Consider the following 18,196-nt stretch of genomic DNA (forward strand, 5'->3'; position numbering starts at 1 on the left):
TAAAGTATAGGTCAAAATTTTTTTCATTTATGACTTTCTTTTCCATATAAAACCGTCCATAAGGTTCAAAACCAATTTTAAAATCATCCTTTTTACTTAAATATTAAAAGTTTGAACCAAATTACCCATAATAAAAAAATTATAGAGTAAATGCCCAAAATGGTCCCTGAAATTCAAATCGGTATTCAATTCAGTCTTTTATTTTTCTAAATGACCAAATAAATCCCTAAAATTGAGAAACATGCGTCCCCGTTAGTCCCTGCCAGAATTGCCGTCTTAACGTTGCTGATGTGGAACGTTAACTGCCATGTGGGCATTCCAGCTGGATGCTGATGTGTGCCAAGGTTGAATTTGTTTCAAATTGGTATCTGGAATTGCCTAATATTACCCAAATTAGTCCATTGCAATTATAAAACCCTAATTTTCTTGTCTTCTTCGATTCTCCTTCTCTTCTCCGACTCTCCTTCTCTTCTGTTCGACCTCTCTTCTTCGCCGTAAAACCCAAATTGATTTCTTGTCTGTGTGAGTGATGATGGGTGGTGGCGAGAAAAGCCAAAGTAGCTCAAGTAGGAACAACGCTGCAGGCAGACCTTATGGCAACAAAGGAATGCGAAATAGGGGAGGTAAGAACGGTGTTTTCTGTTATTGCGGGCTTCGAACGGTGATGAAGCACTCAACAACTGCAGAAAATCCTGGTAGAGCATTTTATGGTTGTCCGAACTATGAGGTAAGGTTATGGCTGTGAAGAAAATGTTAAGATGGTTTGAGTTTGAGTTTGGATTCACCTGCATTTTTTACTTTGCAGTATGGAATTCACTGTAATTTTTTTCGCTGGGCTGATGGATGTGAAGATCAAGTTTCTGCAGCACCCATTCCACTAGAAGTTTTGCATGAGTTTAGTTGGAGGATGACAAGCTTGGAGAGTGATGTTAAGACCGTGAAGATGATGACAATGATGCTGCTGGCTTTTGTTGTTACTTTTGGTGTGTGTTTAGGTTTTAGTTTGTTGGGGTTTATATTCAACAAATGATGATAATGTTATGAAATTTTAAATTTCTTAAGTGGTATGTAATGTCTTGATGAAGATGGAATGAAATGAAATGAAACACTAATTTGACATGAGTTCAACTCTTGATGCTGCACTTATTCTGCTAAAAATTGTGTTCAACTAAACCAGAAAGAGATAAATCACAACATGAACTAAACCAAAAGCTTCATTAATTTAAGATAACTAATACTGGAACATGGAACAAGTGTTGTTTGTGCTAAAGCACATTGTGCATAATATAGTATCACAACCCAAAGCATCATAGGCCATAACAACATTCAAAGGCCATACATACAAGTTTGATAGGTTACATTAAAAAAAGGCAGAATTCTTTAAGCATAACATTCAGCTACAACAACATGAACTCAAAAAGCCACCACACTTTGTGCTGGTTAGACAGTTTTCCTTGGTGGGTTGAATCCTGGATTTGGAACAAATTTCAAGAAGGAGGCAAGTTTTTCAGAGGTTGCTGCACTAGCTCCCTGAATAGTCTCTCTTGAAATCTCAGTCGGATGTGGAGCAGCCGCAGCAGTAGCAGCAGTGGATGAAGTTGTCCTCTTGACAGGAAGTTTGTCTATGCGTCTCTCACATTTAGTTCTCAGATGGCCTTTCTTTGCAGTCTTTGTAGTCTTTACAGCCTATGATATCAACAACAACAATACAAGTGTCATTATATGGATTTGTTTGTTTCCAGATTTATCAATAGCAACAATATCAATAACAACAATACCTTAGTTGCAGGTTCTTGTTCAGCTCCTAGACCCCCTTCAGCAGCAACTTCTGTTTGAGTATCAATTTGTCCTCCTTCAGCTCCAACCTCACATTCTTCAGTAACAACCTCACCTTTGTTACCTTTAGAACCAGTGTCACCCTTATCTGCAGCATCTTCAGCAGCCTTTGCAGCAGCTGCTAGCTCATCAGCCTTTTGTTTCTTTGATATTCTACAACTCCTTGTTGTGTGACCAACATCCCCACATGTCCCGCATGTGAATTTGCCATATTTTCTCTTCAATTTTGTTGCTGTGCGCTCTTGGCTCCCCCGAACAGGTGCCTCATGTTGATCTTTTTTTCTTGCATAATGTGATGGCCTGCCACGGGGTTTGCTCCTTACAAGAGGTAAGCAATGGAGGTATTCTGATGTTTCCCACAACTGTTGGCCTCTTACCGGGTTGATATGGTACTCATAAGTCTTGTTGTATGAGCCCATTGTTAGCCATGCATGGACATAATTCTCAGGTCTACCATTCATGACTGAAATCGCAGCTATTGCATGACGACAAGGTAACCCTACCACATAAAAAATTTGAGTAACTAAGTGTCTTGATAGGTATACTACGGTGCAATTACACAAAAAAATAAAAACAATCAAACAAAATAGTACTTACCCGATAACTGCCAAGACCTGCAGCTACATGTTTGGTTTCCCAAATCAACCACCACATTATGTGGTTCACCATGCACTTCAAACATCTCTTCAGCCGCATCTCCAGACCACATTGGTATATAGTACCTGCTGTAATGCCTTTCCTTTGCAAGTCTACTTTGTTGAATCGGAGGTAAGTATCCCATATGGCTAGAGAGTTTCAGTTTGTTCCTTGCCATACTAGTCATGGCATACCTCCTAACCTCCTCCAGTAAAGTCAAGACGGGCTTACATCTGTATGGTTTGGTGGCAGCGTTGAATACCTCACACATGTTGTTGCAGACATTGTCAACCTTTGGAAAGTCTTTGTAGTGAGCCCTGGTCCATGCATGCCTAGGAAACTTGTCTAAATATGCCCACGCCTTCTCATTCACCCTCTTTATAGACTGCATATGTCCGTTGAATTCCTGGACAGTCATGGCTCTAATACACTTCCAAAGCAAACTCTTCAAGTGTGAGTCCTTCCATTGTTTCTGAAAGTTTTGCCAAAGGTGCCACGCACAGAAGCGGTGATGCGCACCTGGCATAACTTCACGCAATGCTGGGATTAAACCCTACAAGATAACAAAGTAGTCACCTACAAACCTGAGCAAATAACAGATTCTTGATTTTTACCAGATATATAATAATAAATTGAAAAACAGGTTCTATTTTGAACTTATGCGCTTAAGGATTCTTAAATTCTGCAATTGCCATAACAATAGTATATAGGTTACTATATACTGAAATTCTTAAATTCTTAAATTCTGCAATTCTCCAAAATAGTCCTTCAAATTTGGTTCATTAATCCAAAATGGTCCTTAAAATAATTTATCGTGCATCTAATTAAAGCATATAGGTTAGGTTACCTTCTACATATCAGAGATGAAGCACCAACCATGCTCTGTCTGATCTCCAATGTCTTCCTGCAAGAGCTCCAAGAACCACTTCCAGTTGTCTTTGTTCTCAATATGAATAATTGCCCATGCAATTGGATACACATGATTGTTCGCATCCTGACCCATGGCGCACAGCAGCCATCCTCCATAATAGGTCTTCAAAAAAGCCCCATCAAGTCCTACCAAGGGTCTGCAGCCACCCACAAAACCTTTCTTGCATCCATGCAAACACACATAAAACCTTTCGAAGACACCTTCTCCGTTAGGCATTGGACTAACACCTAACTTGACAGTTGAGCCCGGATTAGACCTCAACAGCTCCTCCGCATAATCTCTGAGTTTAGCATACTCAGCAGCTTCATCACCCCTCACTATTTTCCTTGCATCACCCAAAGCTCTTGTAATTGTAGTCCTAGACAGTTGTATTCCAGTTTTTGCTTTAAAGTAATTAAACACCTCACAGTGTCTAAAAGCTGGGAGCTTCCTAACCTTCTTAACAAGTATGTCAGTTACCCAAGACCTAGTTGCACATCTATTCTTGAAAGTTCTCTCACATGTATGATCATCATTAAAGGTCTTAATCTGCCAACATCCATTCGGTTTGCTATAAGAACAAAACACCATCCAGGGACAATCTTCATTCTTGCATACCACCCTACATCTAGTAGTATCATTTTTCTTGTACCTTACACCCCTACCCTCTTGCAATGTATAATTTCTAACCCCTTTCTTAAAGGCATCCCTAGTGGTAAACTCCATACCTAGCTCTAATCTCACATGTCCAAACTTGGCGGCATCATTGAAGATGGGATTCGCAGCTGGGTCTGCTTCATCTTCAGAGTCTGGTGGAGTCTTCAGTTCATCAGATTTCCAGCTATCATCAGAGAAAGACACTGCCATACAAATTCATACATTACATCACCAACAGAAACAGAATAAAATCAATACATATGCACATTAATTATAATATGCGGTACATACATTGCAAGTTTTGTTCGTTCTCATCATCATCTACCTCCTTCTCATAATCAGATGCATCCATTGATGGGGGACGAGAAGTATCTTCATCATTAACAACCTTTTTCTTGCCTTTGTCTTTGTCACTGGCAGTCTTCCTTTTTCTCCTATCGCTGCTAGGACTAACATCATCATTGTTGTCACTGCTTGAGTCGAGAGAGTCAAGTGGCATGTGTGGCTTGTATAAACTGTCCTCTGCAGACTCATAAGAATCAGATGAGCTATCAACATTCAACTGAACTGGCTCCTTGCTTGCTTGTTTTCTCCAGCCTTGTGATCTTGTGATATACCTTCTAGGCATTTTGGTAGACGTGTTGAATTTAAAGTTAATAGGCTTGGATTGTTTCTTTGATGCGCTATTTTTTTTTAATTTGTGCATTCTTGGTTGAAGGAGTGGGTTGAGACCAAACTTTTTGAGATACAGGTTTGGATGTAATGGGATTTGGTTGGGATAGAGATTTAGGGGACTTCGCCTGTGAACATGATTTGTCACCATTAAAATTCAGGGCAGTTGAACTTCGTGTACTGGGCTTCGAGGGAGTAGGCTGGGAGGCAGTGGGCTGGGGGCAGTGGGCTGGGGGGCAATGGGCTTGGGAGCAACGGGCTGTGTCACACTGGGCTGGGAGGCAGTGGGTTGGGGGGGGGGAATGGGCTTGGGAGCAACGGGCTGTGTCACAGTGGGGTGGGGGGCAGTGGCTTGGGGGGCAATGGCTTGGGGGGCAGTGGCTTGGGGAGCAGTGGAGATGGGGCAGTGGGTAGTGGACAGTGGACTTGGTGCAGTGGATTTCAGTTCAACTGGGATAAAGGTAACTGGTTCTTCAAGTTGACTTAATATTGTGCTGGTTTTCTTTACAGATTCAACACCTTCTACTCTATCTTCTTCCATGCCTTCCATTCCGACCTTCTGGCCTATATCACCATCCTCCTCAGACAAATTCATTACATCAATTATCTCAGGAATCGAAGTTCCGTGCTCAAAATAGATGTGGATGACGTTGTTATTCTCATGGCAGTGCTTGATCATATCAACAAGGTCCTGGTCCACTTTCAATCTCCTAAGACCAAATTCCAACACATGTTTAGGCTCCAGATACCAACATGCTTCAGCCTTATCATACCCCAACTCTTTATAATAACCTGTTACCGCAAACACGTCAAGATAGTCTTCATCAACTCCAACCCATTCTTCATACAAGTCAGAAGTGTAGATAAAATTTCCCCTAGGATCTGTCTCAAACGCTCCACCATGGTGGAAAACAAGTCTCAATCGATCAGGCATCTGAAGTTTACAGCACAATGCACAAAACAGACAGGATTATTCATTTTGTCGCAAAACAGCCATATTGCAAAGAACTAGAAATCAAACTATATTTGTAATAAGGATGCATATATTTACTTCCTACTGACTATAACTTAAACAAGATTATGATTTATGTGGTTACAAGTTTCATATTAGAAACCCTAAACCCTAACATTTGCGCCATCAACAACCACAACATTCTAAACCACTCCCTTACATATACAACAACGCATTCACACATAAGTATCAACAACCCTCAATGAAAACCAAAAAAATGGAAGAGAATGATCAAGTCGAACTGTTACCTCTCACCGTCGGCAGTGTACGAAGGTGATGCTTCGTCGATGACTTCTTCACTGACCGGAGAGAACAGATTCTAAGGATGATCCTCGCCGATGAAATGTTGAGTGGGAAGTATGGGAGAATGAAGGGACGTAGGAGAAGAGAAAGCTTTTCTGAAATTTTGGTGGGAAACGTTGAAGTGGAAGGGGGGACCAACAACAATTGTTTATTCAAAGGGGGAGAATACGTTATTTCAAACGACGTCGTTTTACAGGCTTAGGGCACCCACAACTCAAACGACGTCGTTTAATAGAATGTCCACATGGCAGTTAACGTTCCACATCAGCAACGTTAAGACGGCAATTCTGGCAGGGACTAACGGGGACGCACATTTCTCAATTTTAGGGATTTATTTGGTCATTTAGAAAAATAAAGGACTGAATTGAATACCGATTTGAATTTCAGGGACCATTTTGGGCATTTACTCAAAAATTATAATATAAAAAAAGAAAAAATAAGAGAAAGAGAGTGTTTCTGCTCTTGCGAAGGGAGAAGGGAAGAAGAAAAAGAGGGAAGGGAAGAAGAAAAAGCTGTCCACGATCTACTTCTGTCTTTGCTTCCACCGCTACTTTCGTACGATTTTGGTCCCTAAAGTAAGGACAATTTTAAAACCAAGTTAAACTTTAGGGATGATTTTGTATGCAAATAAAGGTTCAGGACGAAAAAAATTTTCGGCTTATACTTTAAAGACCAAAATCGTACTTAATCATATTTATAACCTCATATTATGTTAAAATTACAAAAAACTCTTAAATTCATTAACATAAAGTCTAATTTATTAACTAAATAAATAAAATTAAAATATATTAAATTAAATATACTATTGCTTACAAATATAAATTAATAATTATTAAATAACATTTAAACTTTTAATATCACTAATATTTAAAGCATATATCATCAATATTTGTCTTAATAATAATAATAATAATAATAATAATAATAATAAAATAAAGTCGAAACTAGATCCAAACTTTTATGCGATTATGGTATAATTTTGGGCAAGGTGAATTGTATTTGAACCCACACTCCACAATCTTGCAATTTTGGGCAAGGTGGTTTGTATTTGGACTCAAACTTTCTATACATTGTGCCAATTTTGGGGAAGTTGATTTGTAAAATTGTATTTGAACCTAATATAAAACACATTGTGATGAGCTACTAAGTATTTTGGTAATGAAAATAAAAACAAAATATATCGCACGTGGAAGGTTTGTGCTTAAACTTGGAGTTGGAGAATCAAAAAGGAAACAACTAGGGTGTGACCAAAGTAAGTATATATTTAGAGTAAAAAGCAACTCAGATATACAAAAATATTACGTACACATCAAAAATTAATAACCAAATCAATCATTCTATATTTGTATATATATAAAAGCATAAGTTTATTTCATTTATAATATATATTTTAAATTTTAAATTTTAGTAGTCCACTGTAATATTCATCTAGCATGATTCATTAAGAGTATTATCGGTTCGGTTTGGTTCAATTTTAGACTAAAATTCAATCAAATCAATTTATTCGATTTTCACAGAATACCAACCAATCGGTTTGTTGTCTGTACAACAATCGAATTGAACTGAACTAAACTAAAAGCGGTTTAGTTCGGTCGGTTTTTTCGGTTTTTAAATCCTAACTAATAGAAAGTTAATCTCAATAAAATGATGTTCAAAACAATCAATAAACTGAAATAACATTACATTACATTCAAATTCAACATAATTTCAACTCATTCCAACAACTAAACATAAAACAAACACATTTGTTAAGTCTAAAATTTATATTTCAATGCATTATTAAGCCACTTCTTCAATTTGGTTCGGTTTGATTTTTGCCGAACCAACTGAAAATTAAATCGAACCAATCAGTTTAATTCAAAAAAAAAAATAAAAAAACTGATTTTTTTTTCTATTCGATTGTTATAAATTTCAGCTCGGTTTTACGGTAAATTTCGGTTCGGTGACTTACACCCCAGATTCATGTTAAATGGTAGTGTTACTGTGGGTAACCAGAGATTGGTGGGCCGGATGGCGTTGGTAGGCCCAAACGTGTGAGGGAGGAGACTATCGCGTTTGCCCGAAACTCGGTGTTCCTCCGTCCGACTTGCACGTGTGAAAGAATGGGGGGTGGTACCTGCAAAGACACTCCGATGCCTAAGTTAGCAAGGGTATAAGCAGGTTTAGAATGTATTGGACTTCGTGATACCTGAGGGAAGTCAGGGTATTTATAGTGGTGAACCAATAACCACCGCTGAAGTAGTGCCACCTTTTTAGGCGGATAACCGTTCCCATATCTTAGGGAGGTTAAGATATGGCTCTATGAAGTGGTTAGAGAGTTTCTAGGGGCAGTTACTCATTCGAATGAGTGTTATCTGCCAGCTAACCCTCGTATCCGACTTCTTTGGAGCAGGTCGTGTTTAGTACCGACTTCTGGGACGAAGGCTGGTACTGGAGGAAGGCCAACCTTTTGGGTTGGGCTTCTTTGCTTAGATCTTGGGCCCTATTTATTGGGCCAGGGTATGAACAGTGCCCCTACTCGAGCCCAATTTCTTTTTAAGAGTTGGGTTCGAGTATTCAACTCGGGGTTTTGGCCGATTTGCAGGAGGACCGACGTGATGGTTTAGGAACCGACGTGATCTTTCTTGACCTTTCGGTTCTGACAGTTACGTCTAATCAAGCGTCGTGTCCGTTGGGTGTGCGTAGAGATTTAATGGCCTTGGTAACGGTGCATCTTCATTAATGACTGCCCCCATTTTACCATTATGCCCCTAACGTCTTTATAAATACTTTCCCTCTCTTTCGTTGTTTCGTTTCTGCAATCTTTCAAATTTCCCTTGCATTTGTTCGTGCTGTATTGTTGCGTTTCGAAGGTTCTTACTTCCTCCTGTCTTGATTTCAGACTCAAAGGTTAGTTTTTTCCCTTCTGTGACATGTTTTCTATTTGCGTGCCTTTATCTTGTAGGTAGATTTGGTTTGTAGGCTTTAGTTCCGTGCCCCTTCCCTTAGAGACCGTGTGTTGATTTTTCTTTTCTTTTGTAGGTTTCTTGTCACCCCCTTTTTTTAAGAAAAGAAAATGGCTTCCGTAGATGCTCTCTCCCAGTGGGTAGACGTTACGGTTCTAGGGGAGGAGCCCTCCGTTGACACTGAATTTATCACCCACCTTCGTACTCACTATAGAATTTGTACTTCTGAAGAAGATGAGCCCAAGTACGAGTTGGTAGTCCCGGGTCCAGAAGACCGGGTTTGTTTCGGGAGGGCTGACGAGACGGCCCCTCATTTCTTTTTTATGTATGAGAGTATGGTCACTCGTTTGGGCGTTTTCCTCCCTTTTTCAGAGTTTGAAATGTCTGTATTGCGTCATTGCCGAGTGGCTCCCACCCAGCTTCACCTCAACTCTTGGGGTTTTCTAAAAATTTATCAATTTATCAGCCAGGCTCTAGAGTTTCCGACTTCTCTAAGGATTTTCTTTTACCTTTTCCATATGACCAAACCCTTCAGTGGGCTAAACAATAAGCAACAGTGGGTGTCCTTTCGAGCCATTCAAGGTCGGAGGCTTTTTACCCTTTTTGACGAGTCCTTTCACGACTTCAAGAACTACTTTTTCAAAGTGCAAGCTGTAGAGGGTCACCACCCCTTTTTCCTGGATGAGCATTCCTCTCCCCGATTTCCTTTATATTGGCTGGAGGCCTCCCCCTGCGAGAAATATGGTCTAGATGACCTAAATGAGGTCGAGGTAGCCATTGTGGGGTTCCTCCGAGAAGTGTGGGGGAGGGCCCCATACTTGGATACTAAAAAATTTCTTCAGGGGTCGCCGGCCTTTGTCCAGCCACAATTAGGTAGCTTTTTGCACTTGTTGCTTATTTCCGACTTGCGATTTCTTTTACCGACTTTGTCTGATTTTAGCTATCATTTTGTTTCTGCAGAGATGGCAAAGAAAAATGCTCAAGAGTCTTACCAGAGGGTTCAGGAAGCCAAGGCAAAGTCTCGAGCCAGGTCTGGAGGTGTTAGAATGGTTGTCTCTCCCCCTCCTCCTCCTCGGAACGTCGGGACTTCCTCTCAACCTATTGTAATTTCTTCCTCTGCTTCTTCTCTGCCGCCCCCTCCCGTCCGACCTACTCCTGAACCAGAGCCAAAGAAGCGCAAGACCTTAGAGTCTGGCGCTACTGGTGAGGCGGACGCTCTTGCGTTCGTCCGAAAGAACATCTATCCTCATGCTCGTATGAGTATGGATGATGTCTCTGTTCGGCACTACCTCACTACTGTGGTTGAGGAGAGTCTCAAGACGGCGGGGGTTTGTGGCAAACTCTTGGATATATTTGAGAAGACTCCCATCAGCTCTTTAGGGACGACCTCGAGGGTCGAGGAGCTGGAGGGTAGGCTTCGTATATATCAGGAGCATGAGAAGGAGTTGGAGGGGAAAGTCGCCAAACTGACGGAGGAGAGGGACAGCCTCAGGGAGAAAGGGAAGAAGTTGCAATCCCAGTGCAACATGGAGATGGATTTGAGGAAAGCAGCGCAAGCCAGCTACAACAGTTTGTTTGCTGATCTTGTGTCTGTAAAGAATGACTTGCTGAACGCTCGGAAGGCCTATACCGAGTTGGAGGACTCTATTGCGGATGGTGCTGACGAGGCTTGGAGGATTTTCAAGGAACAGGTCGGGGTTATTGCTCCTGACTTGGACCTTTCTCCTTTGGACCCTGATAAGATTGTAGTTGATGGTGCCATCGTGGATCCTCCTGTCCCCGTGGTGGAGTCTGAGTCTGATTTAAAGACTCGGGGTCAGAGGATCATAGAGTCCCCTCCTCGTTCCAAGGATGCTCCGAGTTCCTCTACCGCTCCTCCGACTTCCTCTTCGACTCCTGCTGCTGGTGTTCCTCCTGACTCTGCTGGTGGTGATCCTCTTGAGAAGTGATTTTGGCTATTGGGGCCCGGCCTGTGGGCCCCTCTTTTTAAACTCTTTATTTATTTTGGTAGTGTTTGAACAATTTTTTGGCCTTTTAGGGCCGTAAACAAAACACTTTATGATACCCCTTTTTATAAGGGTTATTGTAAGTTAAAAAATAAGTACCCCTTTTTTGGATAAGGGTTTTGAGTTACCTTATGTGCGCATGCTTTTTCTGTTCGTGGTTCTTTTGACTCCTTGATCTTTTCTAGGAAAAAAAAAACCTTTTCTTTGGGGCTTGCCTGCTTTTCTGAATTTCCTTAAGGCAGCCTTGCTATTCTTTCGTAGTTTTTCCTTATCTCTTTTTGTTATTCCTAGTACTCAATTTTGTTTTACTGAGTTTTTCGTGACTTAGGCTACTTTTGCGATTCATTTTAGCTTTACTCGGCTTCGTTTTCCGACCTATGAGTCGGATTGCTTCCGAGTTTATCATGATCGACTTCTATAGCCTCTTTACGCCGACTTGTACCTCATCGTTTTATCCTGACGACCATCTAGGTCGGTTCATGGGATTTTCACGTTTTGTCGAGCTTAAATCGGCGCGTTTCGTAGAAGGAAAAATAAAAAAGGGAATTTAAAAGAGATATTTAAAATGAAAAAAGATCTTTATTAATTGAGGAGGTACCTTATTGCTACTAAGGGCTTTTGATAATTTATTTCCCTTAGCCCCTACTATGATGCCTCGTTAAAAACCCTTCTCCAGAAAAAACCTTTTGATTCTGGAAAAAATCATGAAGCTGGGAAAAGAGTACATCAGGGAGTAGAGTTCGCTTCTTAGCTGTAGTACCTTTTCATATTACAAGCATGCCATGACCTTGGTAACTCGGTGCCGCCTAAGTCGGTCACCTTATAATAGCCCTTTCCCAAGACCTCCTCGATCTTGTATGGTCCTTTCCAATTAGCAGCGAGCTTTCCCTCCCCAGATTTGTTGACTCCAATGTCGTTTCTGATTAAGACTAAGTCGTCAGGGGTGAAATTCCTTCGAATGACTTTTTTGTTGTATCTTGCAGTCATCCTTTGTTTTAGCGCTGCTTCTCTTATTTGAGCTTCTTCTCGGACTTCAGGGAGCAGGTCGAGCTCTTCTTTGTGCCCCTGTATATTCCTGATCTCATCGTGGAAAATCACTCTTGGGCTTCGCTCATTGATCTCTATGGGGATCATTGCTTCTACGCCATAGACTAGTCGGAAGGGCGTTTCTCCAGTGGCGGATTGGGGTGTTGTTCTGTAAGCCCATAGTACTTGTTGGAGCTCTTCAGCCCAAGCTCCTTTCGCATCTTGTAATCTTTTCTTCAGTCCTGCCAGTATGACTTTGTTGGCTGCTTCGGCTTGCCCGTTGGCTTGTGGGTGTTCCACCGAGGTGAACTGGTGTTTTATTTTCATACTGGCTACCAGGCTTCTAAAGGTGGAGTCAGTGAACTGGGTCCCATTATCTGTAGTGATGGAGTAAGGTATCCCATACCTTGTGATGATATTTTTGTAGAGGAATCTTCGACTTCTTTGTGCAGTGATGGTGGCCAGTGGTTCTGCTTCTATCCACTTTGTGAAGTAATCTATTCCCACTATTAGGTATTTAACTTGTCCTGGCGCCTGGGGAAAAGGACCTAACAGATCCATTCCCCATTTTGCAAAGGGCCATGGAGAAGTGATACTAATGAGCTCTTCTGGGGGAGCCACGTGGAAATTTGCATGCATTTGACATGGCTGGCACTTTTTCACAAATTCTGTGGCATCTTTCTGCAAGGTTGACCAGTAGAATCCTGCTCGGATCACTTTCCTGGCCAATGACCTGGCTCCGAGATGATTCCCGCAAATTCCACTGTGTACCTCCTCCAACACCTCGGTGGTTTTTGAGGTCGGCACACACTTTAGCAATGGTGTTGATATCCCCCTTCTATAGAGAACATTTTTCACCAAGGTATAGTGTTGTGCTTCCCTTCGGATTTTTTGGGCTTCTTTTTCCTCCTTAGGGAGGATGTCGAATTTTAGGTATTCGACTAAGGGGTTCATCCATCCGAGGTTCAATCCGACCACTTCAAGGACTTCTAGTGGGTCTTCCATTTTTACCACTGAAGGTTCCTGGAGAGTCTCTTGAATCAGGCTTTTGTTATTTCCTCCTGGCTTGGTGCTTGCTAGCTTGGATAGGGCGTCTGCTCTGCTGTTTAGATCCCGAGTTATGTGCTTCACCTCGGTTTCCGCAAAGCGCCCCAAGAGTTCCGAGGCTTTCTCCAAGTACCTTTTCATAGTTGGGTCTTTTGCCTGGTACTCCCCACTTATTTGAGAGGTCACCACTTGGGAGTCGCTGTATACCATCACTTTCGTAGCACCGACTTCTTCAGCCAGCTTCAATCCTGCGATCAAGGCTTCGTATTCTGCCTGATTATTTGAAGCTGGGAATTCGAACTTGAGGGAAACTTCTATCTGGGTTCCCCTTTCATCTACCAATATTATGCCTGCGCCGCTTCCTGTTTTATTGGAGGATCCATCCACATAGAGTTCCCAAGTAGTCGGTTTGTCCTCTTGATCCCCTGCATATTCGGCAACGAAGTCGGCGAGGCACTGGGCTTTAATCGCCATCCGAGTTTCATACTTTAAGTCGAACTCGGAGAGCTCTATTGCCCATTGTACCATTCTTCCTGCAATATCCGTTTTTTGGAGGATTTGCTTCATGGGTTGATTCGTGCGGACTCTTATTGTGTGAGCCTGAAAGTAAGGCCGTAGCCTTCGAGAGGCTATTACTAAGGAGTAGGCGAACTTTTCTAATTTGTGGTACCTTAGCTCAGGGCCCTGTAGAACTTTACTGATGAAGTAGATTGGGTGTTGCCTGACCTCCTCTTCTCTTATCAAGGCTGCTGAGACAGCCCTGTCTGCCACGGAGAGGTATAGGATGAGGTCTTTTCCGGCTATAGGTCGGGTCAAGATAGGAGGCTGGCTCAAAAACTTTTTGAACTCCTGGAACGCCTCCTCGCATTCGGGAGTCCACTCAAACTGATGCCCCTTTTTCAGTAGGGAGAACAGCGGAAGGGATCTTAGTGCTGATCCTGCCAAAAATCTGGAGAGAGCTGCTAGTCGGCCATTCAGCTGTTGGACCTCTCTCAAACAAGTCGGGCTTTTCATCTCTAGGATAGCTCTACACTTGTCGGGATTGGCTTCAATCCCTCTTTGTGTTAGCATGAATCCTAGAAATTTTCCTGCCTCCACTGCGAAGGCGCACTTTGCAGGATTTAGTCTCATCCCGTGCAACCTTATGGTGTCGAAGACTTGTGAGAGGTCAGACAAGAGGTCGACTTCCTTCTTGGTCTTTACCAACATATCGTCGACGTATACTTCCATTAAGTTTCCTAAGTGAGGGGAAAACACCTTGTTCATCAGCCTCTGATATGTGGCCCCTGCATTTTTCAATCCAAATGGCATGACCACGTAGCAAAAGTTAGCTCTGGGCGTGATGAATGATGTTTTTTCCTGGTCTGGTTCGTACATCGGGATTTGGTTATATCCCGAATAGGCGTCCATAAACGACAAGTATTGATAACCCGAGCTAGAGTCTACTAGGGCATCAATGCTTGGTAGTGGATAAGGGTCCTTGGGACATGCCTTATTTAAGTCGGTGTAGTCGACGCACATTCTCCATTTGCCATTTTGTTTTTTGACTAGCACTACATTGGCTAGCCATGTTGGGTATTTGACTTCTTTGATGAAGCCGGCTTCTAGGAGCGCCTGCACTTGTTCTTCTACTACTAGGGCTCGTTCTGGGCCGAGCTTGCGTCTTCTCTGTTGCACAGGTCGGGACCCTGAGTAGACCGAGAGCTTGTGAGACATGAGCTCGGGGTCTATCCCAGGTATGTCGGAGGCCTTCCAGGCGAAGAGATCGGAGTTATCTTTTAGGAGCTTAGTCAACCCTTGTCTTAAGGTTTCCCTTAGGTTGGCTCCTATGTGAGTATTTTTTCCTTCCTTTTCGCCGACCTGAATCTCCTCGGTTTTTCCCCCGGGCTGGGGTCGCAGCTCTTCTTTAATCCTTGCTCCACCGAGCTCTATTGTGTGAACCTCTTTGCCTTTTCCTCTCAGGTTTAGGCTTTCGTTGTAGCATTTTCTTGCTAGCTTCTGATCTCCCTTCACCGTTGCTATCCCTGCTGGGGTCGGGAATTTCATGCAAAGGTGGGGTGTCGATACCACCGCTCCGAGTCGATTAAGGGTAGCTCTGCCGATTAGAGCATTATAGGCCGACCCCACGTCGATGACTATGAAGTCTATACTCAGAGTCTTTGATTTCTCCCCCTTTCCAAAGGTGGTGTGGAGGGGCAAAAATCCTAGTGGCTTTATTGGCGTGTCACCTAGTCCGTACAAGGTGTCGGGGTAGGCTCTCAACTCTTTCTCATCTAAACCTAGCTTGTCGAAGGCGGGCTTGAATAAGATGTCCGCCGAGCTTCCTTGGTCTACTAGTGTTCTGTGTAGATGGGCATTTGCCAGGATCATGGTGATTACCATTGGGTCGTCGTGCCCAGGGATTATTCCTCGCCCATCTTCCTTTGTGAATGAAATGGTTGGGAGGTCGGAGGACCCCTCTTCAATCTGGTACACTCTCTTGAGGTGTCTCTTACGAGAGGATTTCGTGAGTCCCCCTCCTACAAACCCTCCTGAGATCATATGGATATGTCTTTCCGGAGTTTGCGGTGGTGGGTCTCTTTTGTCCATATCATCTCGCTTTCTTTTTCCATGACTGTCCGACCTTTCTATGAGGTATCTGTCAAGCCGACCTTCTCTGGCCAGCTTTTCTATCACATTTTTAAGGTCGTAACAGTCGTTTGTAGAGTGCCCATATATCTTATGGTACTCACAGTAATCCCCGCGACTTCCCCCTTTTTTATTCTTAATAGGTCTGGGGGGAGGCAGCCTTTCGGTGTTACAAATTTCTCTGTATACATCCACTACAGGGACTTTCAATGGAGTATAAGAGTGATATTTTCTTGGCCTATCAAGGCCGAGCTCTTCCTTCTTCTTCGCTTCCCTCTCCCTCTCTTTCGTTGAGGGAGGGTGCCCGAGTCGCAAACTTGGGTCTCTTAGCCTAGCGTTTTCTTCCATATTGATGTATTTTTCGGCTCTTTCCTGTACATCATTTAAAGAGGCGGGGTGTCTTTTTGATATGGACTGTGAGAAGGGACCTTCTCTAAGACCATTGACTAGCCCCATGATGACTGCTTCGGTGGGCAGGTCTTGAATCTCCAAACATGCTTTGTTGAACCTTTCCATATAGGCCCGTAAGGACTATCCGACCTCCTGTTTTATTCCCAGGAGACTTGGTGCATGCTTTACTTTATCCTTCTGGATGGAGAACCTCATCAAGAACTTTCTTGAGTGGTCTTCAAAACTGGTAATTGACCTCGGAGGGAGGTTGTCGAACCACTTCATCGCTGCTTTTGACAAGGTTGTCGGAAAAGCTTTGCATCGCGTAGCGTCAGAAGCGTCGGTCAGATACATCCGACTTTTAAAGTTGCTCAGATGATGCTTTGGATCGGTGGTTCCATCGTAGAGGTCCATATCGGGGCTTCTAAAGTTTCTCGGAACTTTTGCCCTCATTATATCCTCGCTGAACGGATCTTTCTCTCCTAAGGGAGAATCTTCTCTATCGCCGTGGGAATTCCGACTTTTGAGGGAGGATTCTAATTTTAAGAGTTTTCTTTCTAACTCTTTTCGTCGCTCCATCTCCTCTTTTAGGTTCTTTTCAGCTTCCTTTTGTCGTTCCCGCTCCTGTTCTAGCTGCTCGAGGCGGCTATGGATTAATCCCATAAGCTCACTAGTGTGGGAGGGTCCTTCTTTTTCTGATTCGCGCCCCTCCGAGGAGTTCACCTTCGGATTTTTGATTCCGGAGGTGCCTTCCCTATGTTGATCATTCGCTTCCTGGTGGAGGTTCTGATCTGCTTCATTGTTTCCGGTGTTCAAATTCTCTTGATCAGAATCTGTCTCCACATGACCTTCTTCAGGGGATCTTTCCGCCATCACTGGTTGATCTCTCGGGTCCCCGGCAACGGCGCCAATGTTACTGTGGGTAACCAGAGATTGGTGGGCCGGATGGCGTTGGTAGGCCCAAACGTGTGAGGGAGGAGACTATCGCGTTTGCCCGAAACTCGGTGTTCCTCCGTCCGACTTGCACGTGTGAAAGAATGGGGGGTGGTACCTGCAAAGACACTCCGATGCCTAAGTTAGCAAGGGTATAAGCAGGTTTAGAATGTATTGGACTTCGTGATACCTGAGGGAAGTCAGGGTATTTATAGTGGTGAACCAATAACCACCGCTGAAGTAGTGCCACCTTTTTAGGCGGATAACCGTTCCCATATCTTAGGGAGGTTAAGATATGGCTCTATGAAGTGGTTAGAGAGTTTCTAGGGGCAGTTACTCATTCGAATGAGTGTTATCTGCCAGCTAACCCTCGTATCCGACTTCTTTGGAGCAGGTCGTGTTTAGTACCGACTTCTGGGACGAAGGCTGGTACTGGAGGAAGGCCAACCTTTTGGGTTGGGCTTCTTTGCTTAGATCTTGGGCCCTATTTATTGGGCCAGGGTATGAACAGGTAGTATGAGAGCCGATATCGTTTTTGGAGGGAGAGACATAATGGATGCTCAGTTAGTTAATGCTCTCCCCACTCACCCCAGGCGTGGACATCCACTCCTACTTTTGGCATGCTTCAGTGTCACTAACACTAACTCAGACATAGATTCTCATTCTTTTTCATACCAGAGACCAGACCAGGCATATAGTATAAGAAAATTAAATTAAATTATCTCATTTATTTATGGCCACCACGATTTGGGGTTATTTATTCTTAGCATCTATAAAAAAAGAGATATGTCCTTTCACAAAAACAAAGATTTTCATGTGAGTAGTGACAGAGGCTTCTTGTCCTAGATGAGATGAGTTTTTGGATTTTTCTGCCTACAATATTTTTCACAATGTGACTCAAATCTCCACCGTGCATGGACATAGCACATAGAATTATAGAAAGAAGACACCCTTCACTGTCATCCACCTCTTCACATTCCCATCTTTATATAAATAATAATAAGGTAAAAATCCAGGTGAAATCGGCTTCACGTGAACTTAATATCTGAAAGCCGTTAGATGAAAATTTAATCAAATCAGTTAAATCATTTAACGACTCTCAGGTATCAACTTTATGTGAAATCGACTGCACCTAAATTTCCACCTAATAATAAACTACCATTTTTGATAAAATAATTTAATTTTGTTAAAAGCT

At 42.8% G+C, this 18,196-nt stretch overlaps 2 protein-coding genes across 2 annotated transcripts; one reads left to right on the top strand and one right to left on the bottom strand.

The window, feature by feature from the left end:
* Positions 1-4,539: 4,539 nt before the first annotated feature.
* LOC148563116 (uncharacterized) lies at positions 4,540-6,448 on the bottom strand. The gene is made up of 2 exons (XM_088489818.1): positions 5,972-6,448; positions 4,540-5,645 (listed from the first exon to the last, which is right to left on the bottom strand). Exon 2 carries the CDS (start codon positions 5,643-5,645, stop codon positions 4,869-4,871), a length of 777 nt encoding a protein of 258 aa, XP_088345944.1. The 5' UTR covers positions 5,972-6,448; the 3' UTR covers positions 4,540-4,868.
* Positions 6,449-9,933: 3,485 nt separating this feature from the next.
* LOC148563117 (uncharacterized) lies at positions 9,934-10,920 on the top strand. Its single transcript, XM_088491180.1, has one exon. It carries the CDS (start codon positions 9,934-9,936, stop codon positions 10,918-10,920), a length of 987 nt encoding a protein of 328 aa, XP_088347306.1.
* The last annotated feature ends 7,276 nt before the right edge of the window (positions 10,921-18,196 follow it).

The sequence above is a fragment of the Arachis ipaensis genome, chromosome B6 (assembly GCF_059453495.1).
Source record: "Arachis ipaensis isolate K30076 ecotype BB chromosome B6, ASM5945349v1, whole genome shotgun sequence".
Lineage (NCBI taxonomy): Eukaryota > Viridiplantae > Streptophyta > Magnoliopsida > Fabales > Fabaceae > Arachis > Arachis ipaensis.